Raw genomic sequence first — 27804 nt, 5'->3', positions numbered from 1 at the left:
CGAAAAATAAAACAGCAAACGAACATGTCTCCAACTGAAAGATTCGTACAAACTAATCTTATCTTATTTCTAGCTTTCTCTTTTGTAAAAGTCCTGCATTGTAAACAATATATTTATATATCCACTTTATATGCAATCTCTGTGTTTTCACTCATGCTAAACCATTTCCTGAGCTGTTGTTCACAATGTCAAATGTTTTTGTTTTCATGCAGGACAGTACCGTCTATAATATAGTTCCACAAACATTCCTCCGCTGAAGTTTTCAAAATGAGATTTGCCTGCTTGTTGTTTATAACGCGGGCATGGAGTTGCACCCTCTCCATCTGAACATGACACTGACTGAATGAATGAATAAATAAAGCGAGCAGCCTTCATTTGCTCCCATATTGGTGTCAGAGACCTTGTTTACTTCAATCAGGATGACTGGCAACTCGCATGGGTCTGACGCCTCAGATACACACAGCTCTGCAGCTTCCTACTTATATTATAACTCAGGAAAGGAGAGACGTGGCTGTGGTTCAGCTTTCCCACATTAGCCCCTAAGGTGAACTTAAAATAAGTTTACTGACAGGACAGAGGTGTTACTGTCAGGGAGCCATCAGTCACAGACACTTCACCAAACTTTTATATCCTTTCCTGCGGCAGTCCAACTTTTCTGGCACTTGAAATGTGTTGTGACTGTAGCATTCGGCTGATGAAAATGAATGCAATGACACAAGTTGTAGTTTTATTCTAATCTTTTTACATCTGTCACCTAGACATACCTCTACGTTTCTGTAATGGCAGATGTTTCCAGATACCTTCAAAGAGAGAAAAGCTAAATGTTACCCTTTTTAGAGACTTGATGAGAACGTAAGCCAAGCATCTCCTGGCTTCATATTGTTTTTAATATATAATAGTGGTAACGATCTACTCATTTCACTCAGATGTTTAACTATTCCTTTGTACCACAGACTGTGTTTTGCCTTTCTGAAATCCAATCGATATCATTGATAGGTTTCACCGTACAAACAAGAGTCAATACAATTAACACAATTGTGTTTTGAGGTATGATTTTTAAAAAGATGTTCAAGGAGAAAAGGGGCCAAATAATCTTTGAAACTCCCTTCAAACTTTTGGTAAATTATATGTACAAACACGCACTCTCCATCTTCAAATCTCAGTATAAACAGGGGAAAAGCCGATGGTGAAATTTCCCACCATATTGACGTAGGCTTTAAATAAAAGAAGGCTCATCTGAAATCCTCCGTGTGCATGTGGAGTTCGATCTGAATACCAACTGCTCTTAGTGCGTTTTGTCTACCTCTTCCTCTGCAGAGGGGGGGGGGGGGGGTAAGATGCACCTCACAATCCTATAAATAAACATCAGTAAATTAGCTTTTAGTTTATAGCTGGTGGCACTTCATTTATGATTGCACTCTTTGGAGATGTGTATATTTCTTTATTTTACGTTACTCAACTTCAAATGTATACCGAGCATCTAAGGTAAGAAAACATTTGGGATGAATATAGTTAGCAAGGAAAACAAAATACTCAATAAAATAAAAATGTTTATTCCTGTCAATGGTTTGTACAATACTTGCAAAACTTCTTCTTAAAGGTCCCATGTCATGGCCATTTCTACTGATCATAATTCCATTGTTGAGGTCTACTAGAATAGATTTAAATTGTACAATTTTCCAAAATCACATTGGTTTCTCATACAGCATCTCTGTAAAGTATGTGTATTCACCAGGTATTCACTCTCTGTCCTAAACGGCTTGTTGGAGCTCCTGCCACCCCCCTCCCTGTGAGTCCAGTTGTGCTCTGATTGGTCGGGACATTGCGAGGCTTGTTGCTGCTCGCCGCTGCTGCGAACTGCTGCGAGGAGCGGACAGGTTTCCGGGTCGGCGATACAGCGAGAACAAGCGAAACTCATCCTGAGCACACACAAACACTCACAGCCGAAGTAAAAACAATAAGTGTGGCTTGATATTGAGTAAGAAAAAGGTTTATAACGCTGTGAGAATGGGTCTGTGGAGAGCATTTCTCCGCCATCCCAACTCGTCTATTACCAGCGTTCAGGGAGCTCTATGCAAGTCAATGGGGACTCCCTGTTAGTTAGCCAAGGGATCCTGGTGTGTGAGGTGCTCCGCGGATTGGTCCATTTGGGCCAATCCGGTCATTTGTTGTTGATCTGGGTGTTCACACGTCACAGAACCCAGGAAGCAAACAATGGAAAATGAGAAATCTCCAACGAGGCGTTTTGGGGCAGCATAGACAGGTCTTTCCTGTGTTAGAGTTTTACTCGCTACAGGGTGTACTTTGAGGGTTTGTGACTCTGCAGACCGTTTACAAGCATAAAAACCTTCATAACACACAAGGGGACGGGTAATAACCAGAAAAGCATGACATGGGCCCTTTAACAAGTACATTAGTTATTTACAAGACCAAATGTTACACTCATTCAAAGAAAAAGGTCTTCACATTCAATTAGATAACAGCTCTCGTCTCTGTCTGCTGTTTTTGTATGGACGCTTAATCACCAAATCAATATTTCTTTCTTGATGTAACTTCAGTAGGTTTTAAAAATATGTGGAAAATGATCAAGCCTCTGGCATTAAAAAAAAAAAACTTTTAATGGTCGTAGTTTCTTTTCTTTGCATCGACTTGTTCCAGTCCTCCGAGAAAGACGAGCACATGCAAGCAAATAACAAGATGCCTTTTGTCAAGATTACAAGAAAGCACAGCGAAAGTCTGAAACAAATCAAGTATTGGAACGACAGTCACGTCTCGGAGTCTTTGAGTCTGTGGGGGGATCCGTCCTCAGACTCCTCACATATTCAGACAATATGTACACAGTGTATGTCTACTTTTCCATAAATATCCCACGCTGTGTGTTCTCTCACCTGACAGACACTCTCTTTTTATGATCATGCTCTGCCTGTTTTTATTCCCCCCGTGCCATGTTTCTGTCCTTTTTCAGTCTTCTCTTACACATGTCTCGTCTATCATTTCCCAGGAAGCTTGCTCATCAGTCGTCCAAATCATTGTGTCTCCCCCGCCCCTCCCTGTGTATCAACACCGAGGACTCCCTCTTTCTGTCTCCTGGTCTTTCTCACCTCTGATCTCAAACCAAAGTCAGGCGTTTGTGTTTTTTTTATCTTGACAGTTGGCGCTCTGCATCTCTCCAGCTCTCAGCAGTGCAGGATCTTGATGAAGGCTTTGCGGAACTCGATGTTGAAGGTGGTGTAGATGACGGGGTTGACGGCGCTGTTGAGGTATCCCAGCCAGGTGACGGCGCTGTACAGTGAGGGCGAGATACAGCAGCTCCTGCAGTGCGCCTTCAGCACGTGGGTCAGGAAGAACGGCAGCCAGCAGATGATGAACACGCCTTGGAAACCGAGACAGGAAGTGGAGTAAAGGAGGAACACATATTACGGGGATATAATTAAGAAAAAATCCTGCTAACTACTGGAATTTCATATCATAGAAAACCATGAAACTGCTGAAACATAAATAGATAAAGAAAAGTAAGCAGCACTTGCTGTTTGTTTTCAGGGAGCCTGTCTACCAAGTGCATGTTTGTGGGTATAGATATTGCATGGATACGTGTTCATGAAGAATAGCTTACATACTGTAATGGTCTTATTTGCACACACACACACACACACACACACACACACACACACACACACACACACACACACACACACACACACACACACACACACACACACACACACACACACACACACACACACACACACACACACACACACACACACACACACACACACACACACACACACACACACACACACACACACACACACACACACACACACACACACACACACACACACACACACACACACCTGAGTGTGTGTGTACAGCAGTGGTGAACCGTCAGAGAATACCCTGGAACACTCAGATAAAACAAACAACAAATTGAATTGAATTATATAAATACAATTTAAATAAAATGAATACATGAGAATCTTATCTGTGTTGTTGATCTGTAATATTACAGTGTTACGTTGATTTGTTTGTCCTTCTCTGTCCATGCACTAAGCATTTGAGTGGTTTTGTTTTAGAACAAGAATGCAACCAATCAGATATTTTTCTGGGTCTCTGGGTAGAATAACCTTCAACCAGGGTATTCTAAATCCGTGATAGAATGGTGTACAGTGATGCTCACCTAGCACGATAGCGAGCATCTGCGTGGCCTTCCGCTCCTTCTGCTGGGACAGCCTCCCCCGCACCCTCTCCTTGGTGATCCCCCATTTATCTCTCGCTCTGCTGCGCTCCCTCCACCCCTCACGGCCCCTCATGCCGTCCTCCAGGGTGGGGGGTCGAGGCATGAGGGCCGATCGGGTCACGGTGGAGGGAAGGACCGGGGCGGGTCCGACTGAGATGGCCAGGGAGATCCTGGCCCGGCCCGAGTGGGAGGAAGATTGGGGAGCGGGGGGAGGAGCCAGGCTCTGCTCCGTCTGAGGGAGAAACCGACCCGGCTCCACCTCCAGGGGGTGGACCATCGCCTCCTTCACCAGGGTCTGACACACAGAGAGGGAGGAGGGAGGGTGGTGAGGGAGGTAAGCATCGGGGGACGATAGAAGGTGTGGATGTTTGATAAAGATGGAACGAAGGAGATTGAATGGGACATTAGTCGATGTTAAAGGTCCCCTATTATACTGTTTTTCATCAATATATTATAGGTCTCAGATATATACAAAACATGTCTCTGAAGTGTTTGGCTCCAAATACCAAACAGATCATTGCAGCATCCCATAATCCCCTCTGTTTCAGCCCTGTTTCAAAAGTGCTGATTCTCTGTCTGTTACTTTAGATGAAAATAAGGAGCCCCTCCCCACGCCCCTCTGAGAGATATTTGGTTAAAAAGAACACAATGGAGCTCTAGGAGGAGATTCAGGTGATAAGGTGGGGGGGATTACCTTGGTTGGTTATTGGCTAATGGTTACACAAGCCAAAACATCGTTATGACATCATAAAGTGGCCAAAATCTGATCAGCTCATTTTCAGATGATCAGGACAAAAAGTGAGCGATGCTTTTTTCCTGAAACTTTCAGAATCTCTTTACACAGAGGGGACACATGTTTATGTATAAAATACATGAAAAAGTGGATTTTGCATAATAGGTGACCTTTAAAGGGAGAAGTAGGGATCAAGCAGAGCATCGCCAGGCTATATGAGAACATCTGAAAAGTGATGCTGAGACTCACCACTTTCTTGCGCTGCGGGCCTGCGGTGTCCGGCCTCAGGATCAGAGTGCACAACTTCACATCCTCTGGCTGAGTGCACTTGTTCTGAAAGAGAAGGAGGCAGAAAATAAAATATATTCCTCGGAAAAGCCCAAATGGTAGTTTCAGTATTTGAATAGCAAAAAAAAAGTACATTGACAGACACTCTTTTTTTGTAGTAGTGATACATGAATAAACATTTTTGATAATAGTGGCTCAATTTTGTTTCAGCCTTCTAGTCAATTTAAGCAAAAGCATACATATAAATGTTCGCATCTGTAATAAGCTTGAATCAGTAAATATAGTATAATATAATATGCCGATATATTGATCATCTTCAAGTAGAATGTATGAAACACATTCGCTGTTAAATGTTTGATTTTGTCCTTTTGTTTCTACTACTCGAATGATTGTGTTGGTTACTGACATTTAATATCTTCCACTGTGGAAATAACTCATATTTTAGTTTGAAATTGGAGAAGACGCCAAACAATAACAAAAAACATAACATTTCAAACTGGATTTAAGAACTGCGTACAAAATAACACCGCAGACATCACTAAATCTGAATGGTGTTGAGAATTGAGTTGAAACATTTCCCTGTGTGTAAACATTGTACATCTTCAACAAAGAGCTGAAAGAAGCTCATACAGAATATCTGATGGAGAGCGTCAGAGGTTTTAAAATACAAAGGATGGAAAGGCAAACAATTAAAAGCAGGTTTGGAAACTTTTGAATTGATATTTCTGCACCGGAGAGTTATGGACTTCTTTTGGTGGTACAATCGATGGTGCAGACCGGAGGGTCAACTATCAATACCAATATTGTCTGGAAGAACACAACAAGTCTGTAAAATCTCATCATCCAAACACTTTTTTTCCAGTGTACGTGCAGACTTGTGTCTCTACCTTCCTGTGCCGCTGACTGTCTCCGGCCTCAGCCCCCCCCCCCCTGTGTGAGGAGGCCGTGTCTGCGCCGGGGGGCGGTGCGTCTGCCTCGCTTGCGCAGCACCACGCAGATCTGCACATACACCAGCAGCGTCACGATGAAGGGGACGTAGAAGGAGGCCACGGAGGAGTACACCACGAAGGCCGGGTCGGCAAAGCTGCACGAGGTGCCTTCTCTGTTGGCTAATGCGGGGAGGACAAAAGAGTGACATTTTACGAAAACATATCATTATTTCACTTTTTTTTTTAAGTATTGCCAAACTGAACTTCTTTTATTGTTTCAATTCGGAATATGATAAGGTAATAGAATGAGAAACACACTTATTCCCTTTTTGCCCATCTCATGACATGACAATGGTTAACATGTATATATGAAAAGCTAGTCTTTTTTTCCAACATGTCTTGATGTGAACTACAAAAAAAGACAACCCAAAAGCTGAGGTAATAGCAGTGGACAAAAAAAGCTCTATTTAGACACTTATTTGAGCTGTAAAACATATCAAACTTTATTCATCTGCAGATGGCGTTGTCATGACATTCTGGATTTGCCAAGTTTTTGTTCATTGAAAGTAAGAGATCTTTGGGCAACATTTTCCTCCTGCTGTTTCTGATTCCAAAAGCAAACTGAGCAGCATACTTTACACCAGCATGGATGAGCAGTCCTTAAAACGCTAACAAAATATGGAAATGTAAACATCTGTAATTCCATTAAAAATAATCTGCTGATGAAGACGGCTGCTAGATGGACCGTGCGGTGGATTGTTTTCTCAACAACTGAAATTCGGTTTATTAGAGTGCATTTGCCATGTGATTAATTTAATACAAACATTGTCGAAAAGTGCATTATCAACACAAGAAGTAACACTCAAACAGTGTTCTGTAATCTAGGCGATTTGTTACAGAGGATATATGTTTTAATAATACAGAATCTTGCTGTGTCTTGACCCAGAACTGATAAAACTGATTCTGTGAACGTTCACAAATGTTCAGCTTCAGTGATCTTCTTTCAGAGCACATTCAGAGTCTCTCCTCGCAGCTCAGGAAGATTACCTTCACTCTTGATCCTTTTGTGAACAACAAATGAATCGAGGATTGTGTATGCTACCGACGTCGCCTGTCATTCCCTCGATGAGAACAACACAGGGGGAAATGATTGAATGCTCTGTTTGTCTGTTCTTATGGAAACTGTGGATATAAATCTGCTGAGTCAGTGATGGTAGGGATTGTTGACTGAGCAGACGCATGGGATCATTTTTAACCATATCATCAAAGACTGCTCATCAAACTCAAGGACAGATGGATCGGGATAATGTAGGGTCTATTTGTCAGGGTTCATACACTTTTTCACCAATGATTTTCAATGATTTTCAATGACTTCTCCATGACCTTTACCTCATTTTCCATGACCAAAAAAATTACTCTTTCTCAGCGGTACCACTGAAAATGGTGTATTTTAACATGGAACAGGAAAATAAGGTCTGCATATGAAACATGTTGTGCCTATCTAACAAATCAAATAGTAGGCTTACTAGCTTCTACAGGCTAAATACCTCGACAGTTAAATGCCATTTTATGTTTCATTACTATACGATACAGTATTTATTATCATTATAGTATTACTATTTCGGCGATTAGCTAAAATATAAATTATATTTGATGCAACTTTAGTTACATTTCCATGACTTTTCCAAAACTTTGGGAAAAATATTGTTTTCCATAACTTTTCCAGGGCCTGGAATTTGCATTTTGAATTTCCATGACTTTTCCAGGTTTTTAATGACCGTAAGAACCTTGATTTGTGCATAAGGAAGTGTGTATGCTGCTCTTCTGAAAGTTAGTTAAATAACACCTCAGAGGACCATGAAGAAAACTGCAAAGTTAGGTAAACATCCCTTAACAGCTGTTGACTAAACCATGAAAGACCAAATCTCCAAATCAAATTAAGATCAGCATCTTTCCTTTTTGGGATTGTTAAATTGAAGGGACATTTAAAGGGCCTGGCGGGGTGAAACTATCTAGTTTTACATAAGGGAAAATAAGGACATTTCCGCTATGCCACTCCGGCTTTCACCAAGCACTAAAGCTGGGGTCTAATAGAGCAGGTAGTATCTAAGGGCTTTGATAAAAGCTAGTCGATTCTCTAACTGCTAATGAAAGGTGCTTCAATGCTTCCTTTTCATATCTTCTTTTTAGAGTATAGAACATAGAGTACATCGGAGCATCCCAATGCCATCCCACAACTCCATGAGGTAGCAACATTTAAGAGATGCACATCACTCACTATTCACCCGCAGCTTTAGCCTGTGCCGTGGGGGCGGAGCTATCAACATCTAACTAAGTGGCTTGTCGCTGCAACCTTTATGTCTGTGCTAGATCCTGGTGGTGTTGTCTATATGAATGCATCTTCTAAATGCCACCAGATACTGTCTACCACGGGGCACTGAGATGTATTACAAACCTTAAGCACCATTGTTTCTGGTATGCTCGTGTTGGAGGGTCTGCGCTGACCGGCCGTAGACTAAACCATTGGCAAATCCTTATTTATAAGGCTATTCTTGGTCTTCTTTCACCTTAGGTATGGATTTAAAACCTTCAGAAAGGTATGGGAACTTATTGGCTTTGCTCCGAGGACTTGTTTTTACTAACTGTCCCAAAAGTCCACACTGAGCTGGGGAAAAGGGCGTTTAGTTACGCTGCTCCATTTGCTTGAAACCAGCTTCAATATGAGCTTAAACTCAGGGGGCTGGTCTCTCTTAACAGATTAGAAGTGCTTCTTAATGACCGAGAAGCAGGCCACTGTCTAGATGCATTGAATATGACATCTCTGATTGTGACTATAAAATGTTCTCTGTTTTAGTTTTTAATTTGTTAGGGTTAGGGCAGGGGTCTGCAACCTTTTTGACCAAAAGAGCCATTTTGCCCCCTTTTCCACCAATTGTTTTTGTCTGGAGCCGCAAAACATATTTGATAGCTTGATAGCTTATAAAGTTGTATATATTGTTACATCATAGACAAAAACTACAGTTTTTTTGCATTTATTATTTATTACATTATAGAAAACTGTTTACCTCTAATAATAAACAAAGAACTCTTATAAGGAGAATACAAAAAAATACACAGGCCAACTTTAAAATAAATCAACACAGCACTTGGGGAGTCAATATAATAAAAATTGACCCACTTTGAAATAAATAAAACATATAGCAGCACCCTAAAAAGAGTTAACGGATTGAATTATGACTGAAGATCGTCAGCTGTCTTCCTCTTCCGTGTTCTTCCAATACGTAAAGGCTGCAGCACCTTTGACAACTTCTCTCTACATATCAAACATACCGGTAAGCCAGCATCGTTTGCTGTGAAAGCAGATAACTCTGTCCACGCAGAATTAAACCCTCTGTGTTCCTCCGATACTTTTCTTTGATTTATCCATAGTTCGCTCATCGAGCCGGGGGTCCGGTTATTCACCTGCAAGACAAGGCGCTGGTGCGGGACCGTAGCAGGATATGACGATATGAGTTGACCTAATTAAAACCGTTTTTAAAAAATATATATGTGTCACAGTATCACCTCAAAATACAAGATACGAAACATTTTCAACCGTGCAACAAAATATAAATAGTCCTACAAATATTTTTATTTTATTTCCTTCTTATTTTTGTCTAAGCTCAAGGGAGCCAGAGTAGAGGGCTTAAAGAGCCGCGGGTTGCCGACCCCTGGGTTAGGGTTAGGGTTAGTAATTTGTTGTCTGTAACTGTGCTATGCCTATCTTGGCCTACAGTATCTCTTGTATAATCGTTTTTTTAATCTCAATGAGATTTCTCCTGGTTGAATCAATAAATGGGTGTCGATTTGAGAGCAGGCATCAGATGAAGCTGTTACCTGTGTTGTTTAGTCCAAACAGCAAAGGGCAGGAGATTGCAAAAGAGAGGAACCAAACCACACCAATCATCACCGCCACCCTCCTCCTGGAGCTGTATCTGGTGTTGTAGAGCATCGGCATGGCCACTGCTGTGTATCTGCAATCACACACAGATTGGAAAAGCAGACAGAAAACATATTAGCATGCCTCCCTCTCACTCAGTCACGGTGCCTGCATTTGAACTCCTTTTTCCATGGAGTGAACACACATCGATGCTTCTTCAGACTTTATTATCCCGTCGTCATGTTCACACATATTTTAAAGTAAACTCGAGCAGTTGAGAGAGAACGCAGACTAACAGATGCCAGTTTTCCCCTCAGATGCAAACTGTCACGGCCTGTTTCACTGCCACAAGTACACAACACACCTGCTAGCATGTCAAGATGAAGGAAGCGTCGTTTACTTTAAAGAGCAGGTTTGTGCAGTCTACTTAAGAGAACAGCTGTCTTTCTGAATAAGAGCAAAACACAGAGTTACCCAGGACTCTAAACATGAAACTAAGCTTTAAAATAGATGATTGTTTCAGGAAGTCTGTTAATATGTTTGTGATAGGCCTGACCTGACGAGTTAAATCCCTTCAGCAGACTGTGTGAACTTGTTGAGATGTAAACACACATTTCTGGTGCAATATCAAACTGTTGCAGACTTACGTCCAAACTCAGAAGCTTCTTTTTGCAAGTTTCCAGCAGCAACGTTTTGCAGCTCGACAAAAACATGCCAGCATCGCAAAAAAAAATGTAATGACTTTTGCTTTTTTGAGTTGGTTTCTTCATGGTTGAATGCACTCGTTTTGGATAAAGGCGTCAGCTAAATGAAATGTAATGTAATGTATTAACCTCAGGCATAATTCTGACAGATTGGACCATTTGGAACCAGTTCTCGGCGCCCATCCCTACACACAGTCACATTCTCTTTCCCATTTCTGTCAAACCATACTGTATGAGAGCTCAGTCAATGAGAAATAATGACCTTATTTGGGTTTATGCTAATGACCTTCTGTCAGCCACGATTGGAGGACTCTGCATATACAAAAAACTCTTGTTCTGTTGTGGATGTAAGCACTCTCACATCAATGTTGTCAGCACTTTAACCTTGTAGTAGCTGTTTTGAATTAAATAGCTCGGGCAGGAAGCCGATACAACTTTGTAACTACGGTGTATATTTCCCCGTTAACGGCTTTGACAATGCAATTAGACGCTATCATCTGCTATTCCACCAAATGACTGGTCAATGGTCAATGTGTCATTTTGTAATTAGAGCGTCTGGTCACTTCCCATTAGGCGTACAAAGGTGAAACACCAAGCACAGTCTCCTTGATCCACTCTAATGGCTGGACAGAGGACATTGTAAAAGACGCAGAGAAGCCTGTAGCTTCCTGCTGAAAGACAAACAGATGGTGACAGGGTGTGAGGTGACTGTCAAGCTGCAGGAGAGATTTATTTCCAAAGTACTTTCTGTAGCCCAAACTGCACCAATTAACATCAAGGTTAGGGGAGAGTACAAAGTTAAGAAATCACTTATTGATTCCCTGTCATCTTCGCTGTTTCCGTTCTCATTCTGGATGGAAATCACGGTGTAATTCCTGTCTTTTTCTCAACAAAAAAAAAGAGAGAAAGACGTCAAGAGTGTGGGTTTGTTAGACGTTCAATGAATAATAAAACTAAAGAGTAATATGAGAATAAAGTTAAATGAAGGATCCACCTGTCGATGCTGATGGCACAGAGGTTGAGGATGCTGGCCGTGCACATCATGACGTCCAGCGTGAGCAGGATGTCGCAGTGGATCAGACTGAAGCGCCACTCTCCCACCACCTTCAACAAAACAGACATAAACTGATATAAATACACTTTCATTTTTAACTTCAATAGTTTTCAGCCCGGATGTAATTCTTTTACTGGGTTTGCCCTTGTGGAGCAGAGTTAATATTAACCAGGCTGAATCACTCACAGGTATTTCATATTTAATGATATTATTATATATTTCTTTACTTTAGGCCAGGGGTGTCAAACTCAAGGCCCGCGGGCCAAATCCGGCCCGTGACCTCATTTTATGTGGCCCACAAGAGCTTGCAAACAATATAGTACACAAAACAATTGGTGTAATTGTTGAATATTTGCTTTCAATTATTTGACTTCTGCTTTCAGACGTTATTAGTTATTACCAGAACTGATAATAATCCAATGCAGAGCCAATAATGTTATATAATACATTATTTAATATATATTATATGAATGTATATTTATATAGTCTTAAAGTGACAACTGGCCCTTTGAGTGCAACCATAATGTTGATGTGGCCCGCGATGAAATTGAGTTTGACACCCCTGCTTTAGGCCATAATGAATTTATTTATGAAGTGAGCCAATTTACCCAACACAAATGTAAACATTTTAATTTCTCCCTAACTTCACAATGGAAAGGTTATGTTTTTAGGGTTACGCTAAACTACACTGTTGCCCATAAAGATTGTGTGTGTGAATAGGAATAAAAAGAGGAATGTGTCTGTGTCTTATTCCAACTTAACGGGAAACAGGGTATATGTAGTAATTAGTATTTTGCCAATACATTTTCTGTCTGGGAGAAATGTTTATAATTCCCGTCACAGAAAATAATCATTATAATGAGGGCAGAAAGTAGCATTCTAATTGACGGATTAAAATGTTTACAGACTGTTTATGATTAAGTTAAACTTTGTATGTGTTTCTGTAACGCCAAAATAAATGTCTGTGAGAAACTGTTTATAATTCCCTAGACCTAATTAGTCAATTAAAGTTTTTATTTTGATTCTATCCTAGAGCCTAATTTAATCAGGGAATTATTCAGCAATGTTTTAATTTCACCTTTTGAGTCCTTTTTTTGTTGGTGCAGCAATACCAAACATTTTCCAAACCAATCTTCTAAAGCAGATGACTTTCTGCTCTCCTTTGTTTCGTAGGAGAGTTAACCAATTATCTCTGGGTTTTAGTCTGTTTGCCAGACGAAATGAGAAATCTGAATACGTCCCCTCAGGCTCTGGGAAAAAGTGAGTTGCAGAGATGGTAGAAACTATAAAAGCTGCATCAGGATCGGAGCATTGGAGGACGCAGCAGTTTTCGGCTCAGGGAAGATCGATGCTAATGATGGCAGAAAGCTTTTGAAAATGTAATAGCAGAGTATAATTAAGTATATGGCAATGGGACAGGCAATGAAGCTCATTTTTAAGCTCAGCCTGGCATGTAAATGCAATGTCTTCCGGTGATCATATTCCACATTCATATTCCTCTTATTCCCACCTTCACTCTTCCTGTGTGGTTTGTTACAGAGCTCTCAGTCGATTGACAGAAAATTCATCTGGAACTATTTTGACAATGCTTTTTACAAGATTCTTTGTCTAATGTGATAAACTTAACATGTTTTGGTCATACTCAATAAACACTTTCATGACATGGCCTTGTGATGGGCTTTTTCTACTATTCCCAATGTCCTTGTATAGCACCTTTCAACACAAGGCAATTCAAAGTTCTTTACAACAGAAATGTCAGTCTGGATTGCAGCGGACCTGCAGGTTTCTGGTAGTTTGTTCACGATATTTGGAGCTTAATAACTGAACGCTGCTTCTCCATGTTTGGATCTGACTCTGGGGAAGAGAAAGCAGACCCGTCCCAGAAGACCTGAGAGATCTGGATGGTTCATTATGTAGCAGGAGATCAGAAATGTAAACTAATTGATTTTAAAGCTACAACTAACACGTTTTGAGAGCTCTATAAGGACTCATCAATCAACTGAGAAAATAGAAAATGTATCTATCATGGACATAATTATAAATGCAGCCTTCATTCGTAACATAACCTTTGTTAAAGCTTCAATCTACATTTCATTTCCATATCTTCTTTAATGGCTCTTAACGATGACGTTCCTGAACTTGTTTCGCATGTGTTGAAATGGACACAAACCTTTCGAGTGACAAGCACCCAATCCACAACATTTCTATCTACAGTTAGTTCCCACTGCCTCAAGCTGAGGGTGTGTCAGAGGATCATTGATCATACAGAAACACAATAAATCAATACCAGCACACAAAAGAGCGCACACACCTCCAGGTAGACGCCCCAGGGCATGACCAGCGTGGCCAGCAGCATGTCGGACACGGCCAGCGAGACAATGAGGTAGTTGGTGGTGGTCTGCAGAGCGCGCTCCCGCGACACCGCCACGCACACCAGCACGTTCCCGAACACCACGCAGAAGATCAGGAGCACCAGCAGCACGGCGTAGAAGTTATAGGGAGGAGAGGAGGCCGACGGAGACATGGTGCAGTTAGACGACGACAGCGAGGAGGAAGTGGAGAAGGGAATGGGGGAGTAGGAAGGGTCGTTGGTGATAAATTGGGAGACATTGTGCTCAAAGGAAGAGAGAGGGAAGGAGGGAGGGGAGGTTGACTCGTTGAGGGAAGTCATGGCGTGGCTCCAGTGGACATGCTCAGGCTGAAAGATTGATGACACAAACAGAGGAGGAGAAACGTTATGACCCTTTGAGGAGCCCATTGTACTCGATACAGCGCTATCGAACTAAAATTGTGAATCTGACATCAAGAGAGATCTATTAAAAATGTTAGTGGGGCACCAATCACTTCAGAGAGAGAGAGAATTCCGCAGGGCACCTTACAAAGCACATCAAAAAGACTGCATATTGCCTACTGTATATAAACAGTTTATGTTTCTGTGTCATCCCACATTATGTGGCTCGTCAAAGATGTAATGAAAGATGCACAAACATTTAGAAAAATATATGATCTTAAGAAAATCAAATTAGTGACTTTTTCTCTTCTCCCAGGCTCTCCAGGATAACTGGCTATTTGATATGTCTCTTGATGGAAACTGCTAGACGAGAGAGTTCGGACACATAACAAGAATAAATGGGTCCCTAGAAAATAACCATCATGTACGGTGCAGTTGAGGGAAGAACAGTTTCAGACAGGCTGAGAGGAGAATGGCCGACGGAAATAAAAGAGATGGACGGGGAAAGTGGTGGTGGGGTGCCAGAGAGTGGTGAAAGATCGGGATGTTTGGAGACGGGCAGTGGTGTCTTCAAAGCGCCTCAATGCCCTCAGGCTACAGGAGTGACCCGACCTGACCTGATACGTTTCACACATTAAGCAGTGCGAGTGACGGTCCTTAAATCTTACAAACGCTATGGGCTTGTTGTAAAAAGCTTTTACAGCTCTATAAAAATGTTTCATTCACGCCGTATTCAATACATTGACAAGCTAAAAGATCGTATTTATCATATGAAAAGCTTTCAGCAAGTCGAAAACATGCACATATTGCCTTATTTTCAGAAATGCAACGACATGATGAAGACATGACTTTGGCTCATAAACATATTTTGCTCTCCCACCTGGAGCTGTTCTTTCTGTAGATACAACAAGAGCCTCTCATTAAGTGTTGCAGAATACCGCTTGTTAAATGTACTCTTAAAGCTGATCTCTGTGTAATTTAAAGGCACCCTGTGGTCCCAACTTGGTGTTTTCGACATTGGAGCTATAAAATATTTACGCCACATAGATGGTGTTTCGTCAAAATCAAAACATGTTGAAATATCCACAGAAAATATTAAATATTTACACAATTATTCACTGTAAAAAAGATAATAGTTCCCTAGATCTCCACGTGGTCTTTTTAGCCACTTGTGCTGATTTTAAGGAAGTAACTAAAATGCATTTATTTTTCGAAATAAAAACTTTTTTTAATACCGATTAAACCTCAAACTAAAGCTTTGAAGAACAAACTGATGTTTTAAATAGGGTTTGCTATCTTGTAAACAAACAAAAGTTCATCTGAACGCATTGTTTGTGTCTAAGATGAATGGCAACTTTGCACATAATACTACATTTTAAAAACACATGCCACGTGCCAACAATTGTCCTATTGTCACAGTACTGCAACCTCAAACTCCCTGCAGCCCGAAAAATACTTCCATGATGTTTCCTTGCGAGCGGTCTTCACAGATTATAACTCTTAACACGTTTCTGCCACCATGAGTTGATCATGCGTGAAACTAGAAGAAATGTAATTTGTTAGTCCCTGGAGCACAAAACAAACAGAATGGCACCCACTCTTAATAACAATGCTCAATACCGTCACTAGGGGTCAAAAGTGTATCTTTCACCTGTGTCCTTTTATGAATCTATTCCAGTTTTTACTCATCACTGTGGTTTTTTTCATTCATTATTTATTCATTGACTGCTGTCTGCACACCATATTCTCCCTCTGGGTCATTAGAGACCAATGCTTTAATATACATAATAGAATCATTGGTTTAATTCAATTTGTGTTCATTCAGGTGAGCTCAGGAAACAACAGTTCTCCTGACCAATAGAAAAGCAGAGTATTAATCCACATTTTGGAGGGACTTGGCAGCAAACATTTGGACCATTGAATATAGATTATTTTACATAAGGTGTTTGAAAACGTTTTTTTAAATATATTTTGAAACTATTTTTCTTGACCATGAAACTGTTCTATCCATAACTAACGTCAGATCCAAGGTCAGCCTCTGTTCTGCATAAAGGTCCAACCTACAGACATTTAACAGCGATGTTTGAAATGTAAAATAAGGGGAAGAGCGTGATACTCATACAAATGTTTCAAACTAAAATATCATTTTGGATATATTCCGAAACAGATTTCTATAGAGAATTGTTTTTAATGAGAAATATGGCATGCAGAGAACCACATTTATTCTCTCCTTTAGTTTGATCTAAAGCCAAAGAGTGAGGATGCCTCTGCGAAGGAGTACAGCATCCTTCAGACAACCTGACTAAAATATATAGACCTATAAAAGAAAGCAGCATTTGTTGGCTCGCAATGTCGCCGCGTTTAGCTAATAAATATTGTTCACAGTAAGATAAAACACAGAAACACCTTAGTCCAATGTGATTTATGAGATCTTCTTCTGAAAAGGGTCAACTCCTGAATAAAACTCTCCATTAGTAACCAGCTGTTGAAGGCTCCGTGTTCCTGCAGAGGAGACATGAAGAGGATATGAGTTCTTCCCCTCTCTTATCCCTCTATCTCGATGCTCCGACTCCAACAACCAGCATGCAAAAAGCTGAACGCAATATTTATCATTGACAAGAAGTTGTCTACTGACTTGGAGTATCTTCTCCTGAAAGAACTTATCTCTCAGTCCCAAGGCAATGAGAATATTCAGTGAGAATCTCACCCTGCCAGCACCCTGACTCACAGTGTATAGCACTTTTCTTTCTCTGTCCCTGACCTGGGATCTGCGAACACATGACCAAGATGAGCTAAGAATAAAAAAAAAAAAATCAATAACCCATCCCAACCTGTAGCGCTTAGACCTCTGACACTATCGCTTTCAGCACATGTATTGATTTCACACAGCTGGATATTGATTTGATTCAGGGTTAAGGGCGGCTTAAACAGACATTATTAGAGAGGTCAGTCCAATCGCATCAGGAGGCAGCAACGTGTTTGACTGATGGGGGGGGGGGGGTGTTCATCTGAAGAAGCTCGTTTCAAGCCAAGAACGCAATTCTGGGTCTGCTAAAGTGCCTTCAGTAAATGATGGGTTGGGTAATGCTGCTTAAAGGCTCGAATAAAAACTATAACAACTGGAAAGCACTCAGAGTTGGAAAAGTTTGAAAGGCCTGCATCATGTGTGTACTGTAGAATGTATTCTTTTATCGATGGAAAACATCAAATAAACTTTATTCTTGATCTGCAGAATCTAAACAACCACAGATAACATAGATGTCGTGGTGGTGATTCATGAACAAATCGCAGAAGTGTTTCATTACAAAAAATGTGCAGCAAAGGGAACTAAATCATTAGTCAATTTGCAGAAATCAGCGACCTTTCGATAATGGATTTTCCGTCAGAGTTGTTGTTCAAGCAGCTCTGTTTGTCTCAAATTGTAGTTGACATATTGTTTTTTTAAACACTAACGGAACAAGTGATAATGGGGGTTATTGTTAGTTGCATCCCCACACTGAATCACTTGTTTTTCAAGCAGTGCTTTTGCCCAAATTATATTCAAATGTAAAATGTATTCATGTTATATCATTCCCAAAAACAACCAGGCTTTCAAACTAACAGCAAACGTATCAAATATATTATTCCTGGCATCAAAACTAATCTACTTTCTGCCAGCCATAATTGTGGAGTTGAACTCAACAGCTTATCTCGCCTCAGCTTCCTTCTTAAATCGGATAAAAGACGAGATGAGTACTGTGTGGCATGCTTTAATGTGTTTTTCTCCCTTTAAGTAAATAATGTTAAAACTAAAAATAACAGACGGGTACAATGAGAGAGAGAGAGAGAGAGAGAGAGAGAGAGAGAGAGAGAGAGAGAGAGAGAGAGAGAGAGAGAGAGAGAGAGAGAGAGAGAGAGAGAGAGAGAGAGAGAGAGAGAGAGAGCTGAGAGAGAGCTGAGAGAGAGAGAGAGAGAGAGAGAGAGAGAGAGAGAGAGAGAGGAGAGGAGACTGCTGTTTATTTTCTAATGTTTTTCATGATTGTACGTTGTAGAGAGCCCCCCCCCCCTTTAGAGAAATATGTTATTTTCTATGTAGGACTGTTTTCTAAAGATACCATGCTCTAACCAGGCTGACAATTTACACAAATAGTCAAGAAAAATGCATCCGAGCAACTTTTCAAAAATAATTGAAGATATCAGATATAAATTAAAAAATATATTTTTTCTTTAATTATTATTAAAAGATTATATCAGTTAAAAATAATAATATTTAAAAATTGTGTGCAGACTTACATAGGTTTCTGTTTAGGTCTCAAGTGCACAATTATGCCTGTTGTAACAAAGTGGAATTAGGAAGCAATGTGTCCTCTTTTTCAAACTTTACAATATAAATAGAAACCAGTCTAGAGGCAGAGCTATGTCCCGACAAATGACAGTATTATAATACCGAAGCTTACCATTGGCAGAGGGCGAAAGAAAGAAACAAATTAATAAAATATGTTGTGCCTAATTGCACTGTTGTGGTTTAATAAGGATCAATAAATAAATGAAAAAGTCGCCGGGTACTTTTGGGAATAATGATTCCTTTCTCATCTGTCATGCTAGAGTGTGGGGGACGTCGCCTAAATGGGAGTTGTAATTATTTATTTCTTCTTTTTTCTGGAACAAACCAATTTTCGAACATATAAGACATTTGGAGTATGATTTATACAGATTACAGTGAATGGCTGCAATGTCGTTCTTGTAACAAAACTGGAACCAAACACAGAAACGGGTCCAAGGAGTGAAGAAGAAGCAGAGCAGCTGTTAGTGATGGTCAGAGCAGGTAACACATCAAGGCACCAGTGAACGTCTTTGAAGTGAAAGGTTGATGCTCGGACTGAAAAGGTCTCATAGCAACAATAATGGCCGAAGAACAAAAACAACCCAAGGCAGTAGTGGTAAAGAAAACGATAAAAAACTAAATGCCCTTCAAGTGAGCCTCCTGTCTGATAAAAAAATCTTTATTGCTTCGAGAGACATGTATATTTTTAAGATAATGTTAAGAATAATGATTTCTCCCAATGAATTCATTTTAAAATGCCCTTGGTTATGCTTTTCTCATCTTTTATCGAAAAAGCTGCGGTTGTTTCGGAGAGATGTGTTTTCAAATGACTGCAGCACGTCCTTTAAAATACATTAACTCTTTTGAAGGACAACATAACAACACATTGAGGGAAGTGCAAAGGCTCAAATTCAGACTTATCCTTCTTTATAATGGATTTACTTTACACTCGTCGTCTTCATGATATTACCCGACCTTAAAGTCCCCCTCCCTACACAAAAATGTGATTTGCTTATTGTTGCTTGACGTGGATGTCTAACTTTCACTGTGTTACGTTTGACATATAAAGACTGTTTTCACATTCGTATGAAAAACGTTTCACTGTGCTAACAATATTGTCTTAAAAATGTCTTGAGGATATTTTAAGCTTCTTGTAGTTTTCCTAGAAAGTCATCTTGAGTCAGCGTTACGCTACGTCCACACGGCAGCTTCGCGTGCTTCAACGGAGACGCTTCCCATTCACTTTGAATGGGGTGACGTCACGCTTTGCCGAACTGCATTGTGGTTCCGTCGCGGCGCTTTGCCTCCGTTGCTCGCTTCGAAAGTTGAGAAAAGTTCAACTTTTCAAGCATCGACGGAAGCGCCAGCCAATCAAATCATATGCCAGTACAAGCACTAGCCAATCAAACCGCGTGCTTGTGTGTCCAGGGCGGGAGATTAATGTGATTGGTTGTTGGTCGCACGCCAGACACGCCCACTGGCAAGCTTCAACGCGACGCTGCCGTGTGGACGTACCGTTATACTTATTACACCAAAGAAGCTTCACTTCACCTTCAAACAACAACAGAGCTTTAATGTGAAACTCTACCTGATAAAATCACTCACATTGAGTCCGATTGCCTAAAACCGTACTTTTGAAACAACATATATTTCACTTACTCCCCAAAACGCATGGTTAAGGAAAATAACATGTTGAGTAATGCAGTAGATAAGGGATGCTCCGAAGCACGGCCATGTCTCCCAATATTATCTTTAATGAGCCTTATGTACATGTAATTGTACAAAATTGACAAAACCTTCTCAGTAAGGTAATGTGGTGGAGAGTCAGATGATGGTGGCTGGGTTGGAAACTTCTCCAATTATTTTCAGTAACAATGAAACGTTGTGCTCCTGAAAGCTAACCTTAATCGTAGTTTCAGTTTCCCAATCCAACCAAACGTATTGAAACTCAATTTGTACATAAGAAAGCTGCACATTATCCTGCTTACTACACAGCTACTAAATAAACCAGTGACTTGACCCGTAATATTGATTTCAGATTCATTTTATTGATTTAAAAAGGACGGTTTTGCTTCAGCTCAGAAAAAATGGTCTGTTCTGCTGTGTGGCGGCTGGAGCTGCAGCAGCGAGCCTTTAAATGACGGCGGCACTGATCGAGGTTTTCCATCCAATAACTGTCCAAGTCTCTTCACATTTTCTTTTCCATTAACCAGTCTTTTAAACGTTGCCTGAGCCAACACTGCTTTCCCGTTAATGTTTACTTCCTGTCTGTCTTCTGTTGACTTCTCTGACGTCCAGTGCTCTGCTCTTTACCTTCTCTTACGTCCTTTTTATTCCCTTTATTGGGGATATTTGAGCCATTGTGAATCTGAAGTTTTGTGCTTTTCGAAATATAAAGTTATATTGAAAGTACCCTTGATCAGAGCGTCCTCCATAGCAGTGGTATGCCAGCAAAAAATAGCAGACTACTGGAATGTCCAAATTGACCAATCACAATCAATGAATATTCAACTAAGCTGTGTAATATGAAATTCATTTTGAATGTGTTAAATTAAAGGACCCCGTCCACAGTATTTCATCTGCATTTCAAAGCTCCTTTTTTTAAAGGTGAGCAACATGGTTTTACCCGAACAAAAGGGAGCAAAGTGAGCCATAGCCCAGATATTTTCTGAGCTACAGAAAGTAAATAAAGCTGCTTTTTTGATGCTACTCCTTTGATGCTGCCGGTCACTAGAACCTTCATTTGGTTTGCACAGATTCACATTCATTATGAAAGGAGCAAAGTCTCATTTGAGTGTGAGCTAAGGAGAGACGTAACATTGCTCAGGAATTCACAAAGAGAAACACAGTCTGTCTGAGAAAGGCAATGCAGTTAGAGAAGCGAGTTTATATTCTAATTATTCAGAATAAACCAGAAGAGGGGATTTTTTTTTGACATAAAACAAAAATGAAACATAAAAGCTACAAAAATATACTTCTACTCATTTTGAATTAAAGAAATCTTAAAATACTCATTCTGTATATCAACACTTATTGTCACTGCAGTAGTTATTTCTCTTTGTGTTGTTTTGCTCTTCACGTTATGACCTCTGCCTTCAGACAAATAGCTGATGCAACTGTCAATTAACCCATCTCAACTTCATCTGTCAACACTATGCCTCAGGCTGTGCCTCTGGTCCGTCATCCATTATTCTATCACACGTTTAAAAATGCATGTATGGTCTAACAGGAACAACTTTAATAACCATGTCGTGCACTCCTGGCCAAAACAAACGTAATATATTCAGTCAATTAAACACAATATGGTGCAAAAACATAAATCCTAAACTACACTGAAAAAAACCTGAAACGTTGACTTTAATTAAATGTATAATGTCAACAGATTTCACAAAACTGTATTACTGTAGGTTAGTTGAAAGCAATAATATCAGGTTTAAATACAAAAATAAAACAATCAATCAAGTTAATATTATTGCTTTCAACTAACATAATTACATAAATACATTTAATTAAAGTCAACGTTTCAGTCTTTTCAGTGTATGACGCTGAATTAGATATTGATGTCATGTGTTGTGTTTTATTAATAAAAAAAGTATATTATCTTATTTCCTGTAATATTTCTAATCTCTTTTTATGTTATCACACTTCAGTACCCTATCCTAGTTTGTTCATTATGAGCGGACCTCTCCGTCCTATAAGCCGTGTTGTCTGATGCCCTTTCTCCTCTTATTCTCCCTTCAATAACATCGACAAGCCTTCATTGGTCCATATATTCCTCTTATCTCCTCCTCCCCCAGTCTAATCTCCTGTTTCTCCTCTTCTGTAGCTCCTCCGGAGACTCTTGACAGGTCTATTACATCCTTGGCCTCATCTGCCCCCCAACTAACTTGAAAAAATAAATAACACAAGACTCCTACAAATGTTACCCCCGCTCCACTCAGGCTGGCCAGCGATAAATCTTTAATTTCTTTTTACTGAGCGCCAGGAATGAGTCGCAGCCAGTGGGAATGATGTGGATGTTTGGCTGCAGTATAATCAGCTCTCTGCAGAGTTTGGGGCAGAAATTATTCACAGTTGTCTCACACTTCTCAACCCTCGTTTCTACTCTCTATCACTCCCAGAACGCCTTATGTTCCCGTTTTCGCCCGTTTTTAACAATCAGCCAGTGACTTTTGAAGAGAAATAAAATTGCAGGGCTGTGTACGTCAAGTTACACAAGATAGGGAATACACAAGGGATCACAAGTTTGTTTTTTATTTTGCCCAAAAAATGCCAACGCACCTCTATTTGGAGCAATCAATCAAGCAATGAACGACAGTAATGTCTTCGTATGGCTAGTAATACACAGTAAATCAGCAGCCTGTGCAGAGCCATGGCATCACTTATAATGAAAAGGGTGATTTGTGATACCTCATTCTACACCTACATAGGGCTGTGCAATTAATCGTATTTTAATCGCAATTACGATTTGGCCTGCCACAATTACGAAAACAACATAATCGAAAAAAACGATTATTTTGCTTTGCTAGGTTGTGACACTGCAACATATTTGATCTCATTTATTTTTGGTCTAATTTATTTTTATTTATCATATTTATATGATTAGTAGCTTGTTGAAGTGCGCTCCAAAATATTTGTTGATCTTGTTTATTGGTATTTATTATTTTGATATTATTTATTTAAAGTTTTTCAGTTGAATTATACGTTCAGGGTAATCAACAGTTAAAAATATACTGTCCAAATTATTATTTGTATTTGTTTTAAAGTTCAATAAATGGATGTTTTCAAAGTCAATGAATAATCGTATTTAATAATCGTGATATCAATATTGACCAAAAATAATCGTGATTATGATTTTTGCCATAATCGCACGGCCCTACACCTACAGTAATTAGTGGGGGACAAGGGGGAGAGTAAAAGAAAAAGTCACACCTTCACATAATTAAACACAGGGTACCATGCGTCAAATAAAGAGACAGTGGATTCTTCTTGCTTTATCGTTAACAGTGCAGGCTAGATATTGAGACTCACAATAACCATTTAGCTCCATCTAAACCCCTCCTAGGGAAAGTGATCTGCCACCGAAACGATAAAAGAGATGAGAATAGACGCAGAGGAACACAAAGAGGATGTGAGGATCCACTCTGTGATATGATAAATGCCCTCTCTTTGAATAACTTGTTAAACAAAAAGCACTGTAACATCTTCCTGATTGGATGATTAATAGAATATATTGAGGGAATCATTTGATCACCAAGTCACACATGGAGAGTACTCCACCCGGAGGCGACGCTTCAAACCTACCCCAAACATATTTTATTCAAGAAGCAATTTTTGCATCTCCTCCATCTTTTTTTTTTTTAAATGAGAGACTGCAGTTTTTGGAAGTCAGTTCCAAGTGATGTGCGCAGATTTGAAATTAAATCACCACAGGAATTTAAATAACACACAACTGTTAAGGCTCTAAAGTGCTTCAGTGGTGTGTGAAAACAGGTGGATAACAGCACAAATAGTGTGTTTAGGTTTTAAATTAGTACTTGAAGTAAGAATTTGTCTCGTAACAGATGGTAGAAAAACATTTAAATGTCATTATATGGGCTGGCTGTTATTTGCACACTTAACCACATGTCTAATTGTCAAATAGGTTCATTCTGCTCTTTTATATCTCACATTTCAGTCCATTGAATTTCAATATGTTTTATTTAACTGAGCTTCATTACCTTAAAGAAATCTTCCAAGCCAAACTTTGCAGCCCTTTGGACACCAGAGGGTATCACAAATGAGAAACTTCATTAAACCATGAGTTTCTTTGACCAGAATGGAGGCAAGATGATTTCACTGCATCATTACGATGGAGCCTAGAGGACAACTATGTGATGTAGACCATCCTTTAATTAAAATGTTTTATTGGAAATCTGTAAAAGAGCATAGGCGACTTTTGTGCATGACGGAATAACTACCATCTGGAATATCTCCACAGAAACATCATCAGATTAAGGGGAATTATAAGGACATAATAAGGACATTGGAACTTTCAATGAATTTAAGTGTCAGAGGTGAATTAACTTAGCTTGAAGTTTTGTTAAATGTGAAATATTAATCATTCACAGTCACCTTAACACATTTTAGTCACATACAGTATTTAAGCTAAACAAGCTGTGCTCCTTTACTTCACCTCAGTCTATCCCTTTTTTATGCATATGCTACCGATTTATCTTGAAAAAAAGCAATAATAACACAGAATATAGGTTAATGTTGTTTTTATCCATGGTTTTATTGTATAGGAATTATGTTTTGGTTATCAGCTATTGTTGGTTTGAGCCATAAACCAACAATATGTTAGTGACATCTGTTATACACTAGTTGTACATTTTAGATATAGGTCTATTATTTGTCATTGACATGTTTAGTTAACTAAAAATCATATATTGTCATCTGAAATCATCTGCTTCTGTGTTTTTCCTATGGCCTAAGACCTGGTTTGAGTGGCCATATTTCGAAATTATTGTAGTTTTTAAATCGTATAATGTATTTTCCATTTCACAAAGAACTCATTTTTCAAACACACGGTCATTAACACTGCCATGTTTTGTTTTGCACCAACAGAAACTTCTCAATTCTTCCAAAAGCACAACAAACCCCCTCATTAAAACGCGTCAAAGTCACAGCAACAAGTCCCCTTACAGACTGAACATTACCTACGAGTTTATCTCTAAATAGACTTAACAGAAGTCCCACATAGCAATTACACTCTGCATTTTCAACCTCTATTTTTTTTTTAAGCGTTTGAAACACTTACCCTTTCCCGGTAGAGCTGCTCACATCCAGGTCCTCTCAGGAACAACACCGGTGTCTGTCAGGCTGCTGCCTCCCATCTCGCAATTTACTGCCGAATCTCCCACCTTGACCTCGGGCTGGACGTCTGTGAACGGTCCACACACACACACACACTTGGGCACACACACATACAGTACGCACTCGTTAAGTCCCCGCAGTCAGACGGTTTCCCTACTCGCGGTGTCCAGCGCGAGAGGCTCGCACGAGGAGGAGGATGGAGATAGTTGGAGAAGATTAAAGGAGGTTGGTTTCGCGCAGTTTCTGTTGTTTATACTTGGAGAAGAAGAAATCATCGTCGAAGAAGAAATACTGCTACGCTATTGGCTGTGATGGAGCCAGTTATATTTCACGTATGGGACATAGGCTATGCACAAAATGAACGGTTCGACATATTTACATCGGGGAGAGTAAGATTATTAATAGACTCCTCTCTAGTCAAATCTCTACCAAAATGCAAAAACCCACACTTTACAATAAAATAAAATACTCAAAACATTTAAACAGAGAAAAAAGAAACAGGAATTATATCAACATTTTCCAAAAACATGACACAGCCTAACAATATGGCTAAAAAACCTCTACCTCTGAAGTTAAAGTGGAAACAGATTACTTCCATTTACTTCATATAGGCTTAAGCTAAAAACGTGACTATTGCCATTATGATGGGAGGATTTCCCTGAAAATAAATCAAACTTAACTTCTCCTCATTTACACACAATGTATTTAATGCAGTTTTAATAGTTTGATTACATTTCATTAGCAAGTTCACTTTAATAGAAAGCAATAAGCAGAGTATCTTCAGTATGTAGAACCCATGCCTGATATTAAGGCTCTGATGCAATTTTCTGAAATGTGTTATTCGTTTTTTCATTTACTGCGATGGTAATTCCTGTAATAGCAACATCTAAAATAAAAAGATAGGCTCCAGAGATGTTATAGCCTACAATGAGTCCATGTGGCAAATCTGATTTCAAGACACCAGGCAATGAGATTGTCAAAGCTGTCAGTACTTGCAATAAATCAAAAAGAAATCTCAGTGGCATAGTCCTGCAAGCTGGCGATGCTAACCATTACTGATAGCTGGGGCCAAAGGGAAAAGCAGATAGAAAAATAAGAAACTGATTTAGAAAAGAAAAAAGAAAAGATATTCAACATGAGAGCAAAGCATTGGTCTAAGAAGTTGCTGAGAATTATCTGCAGGTCAGCACGACTACATAAACAATATTTACTGATTAAGACAACTTCTTATCGCTTTGATTGAGAACACACATTATTTAAAACCCATGTATAAGTGCAACACATAAGTGATGGGATATTACAGATGAAACTACCCAGGAGTATGAAGTAGGTAATTGACCCCCGTCACCAGCTGCAGATTTACAGTGGTGTGTATATTAATGCATCAATTAATAAAATATGTTTTGTGCTAAACTGAAATGTCTTTCTGCATAATACATCCCGTTACCTTTTTTTATATTTTAATAGAAATATTTTTGTTCTTATACCAACATTTTGATTTCCATGGAGACTGCATGATTTTGTACAATGTTTTTTTATTTTAAAAAGGGGTGCTAATATGCTTTTGGGGGTTTTCCCTTTCGTGCTATATAGGTTTTTGTGCATTTGAATGGTCTGCAAGCGCTACAAATCCCAAAGTCCCTCAACCCCCCGGTATTATGCCTCAATCCCTATCCTTTGTTAACTTCTGCAACATAGTGACATCACTACGTAACATTCACGCTCCTATTGGCTATAGCGCTCCAACAAATTGTATGTGATTAGCTTAGGGGCGGGACATCTCTTACGGTTGACCAATCACAACAGAGCCTGCTAGCTAACTAATCAAAGCAGACTGGGCTCTGGTTTCGGACAGAGGGTGAAAAGAGGTGCCACAGTACAAAAAATCAAGACCTTTTTGAAGATTAAAGCATGGTAACATTTCACAATAGAAGCACTACATAAAGTTATGAAACCTGAAAATGAGCATAATAGGGCAACTTGGTGCCATCAGGTCTCCTTCATTTGAATTTGCAGGAGCATCTGTACTCTGCAGGGGCGAATTTTAA

At 39.7% G+C, this 27804-nt stretch overlaps 1 protein-coding gene across 1 annotated transcript; it reads right to left on the bottom strand.

The window, feature by feature from the left end:
• Positions 1 to 2599: 2599 nt before the first annotated feature.
• Positions 2600 to 25815, bottom strand: drd2l (dopamine receptor D2 like). The gene is given in 9 exon segments (XM_034112662.1): positions 2600 to 3373; positions 4181 to 4535; positions 5223 to 5306; positions 6149 to 6199; positions 6201 to 6370; positions 10067 to 10203; positions 11808 to 11917; positions 14179 to 14565; positions 25701 to 25815. Coding segments are annotated over 8 exon segments (1464 nt in total). The 5' UTR covers positions 14539 to 14565; positions 25701 to 25815; the 3' UTR covers positions 2600 to 3176.
• Between the last annotated feature and the right edge of the window lie 1989 nt (positions 25816 to 27804).

Source organism: Trematomus bernacchii, unplaced genomic scaffold (assembly GCF_902827165.1).
Source record: "Trematomus bernacchii unplaced genomic scaffold, fTreBer1.1, whole genome shotgun sequence".
In the NCBI taxonomy this organism is placed as follows: domain Eukaryota; kingdom Metazoa; phylum Chordata; class Actinopteri; order Perciformes; family Nototheniidae; genus Trematomus; species Trematomus bernacchii.
The sequence above is the reverse complement of the archived record's forward strand: the minus strand, read 5'-3'. Positions and strand labels throughout refer to the sequence as shown.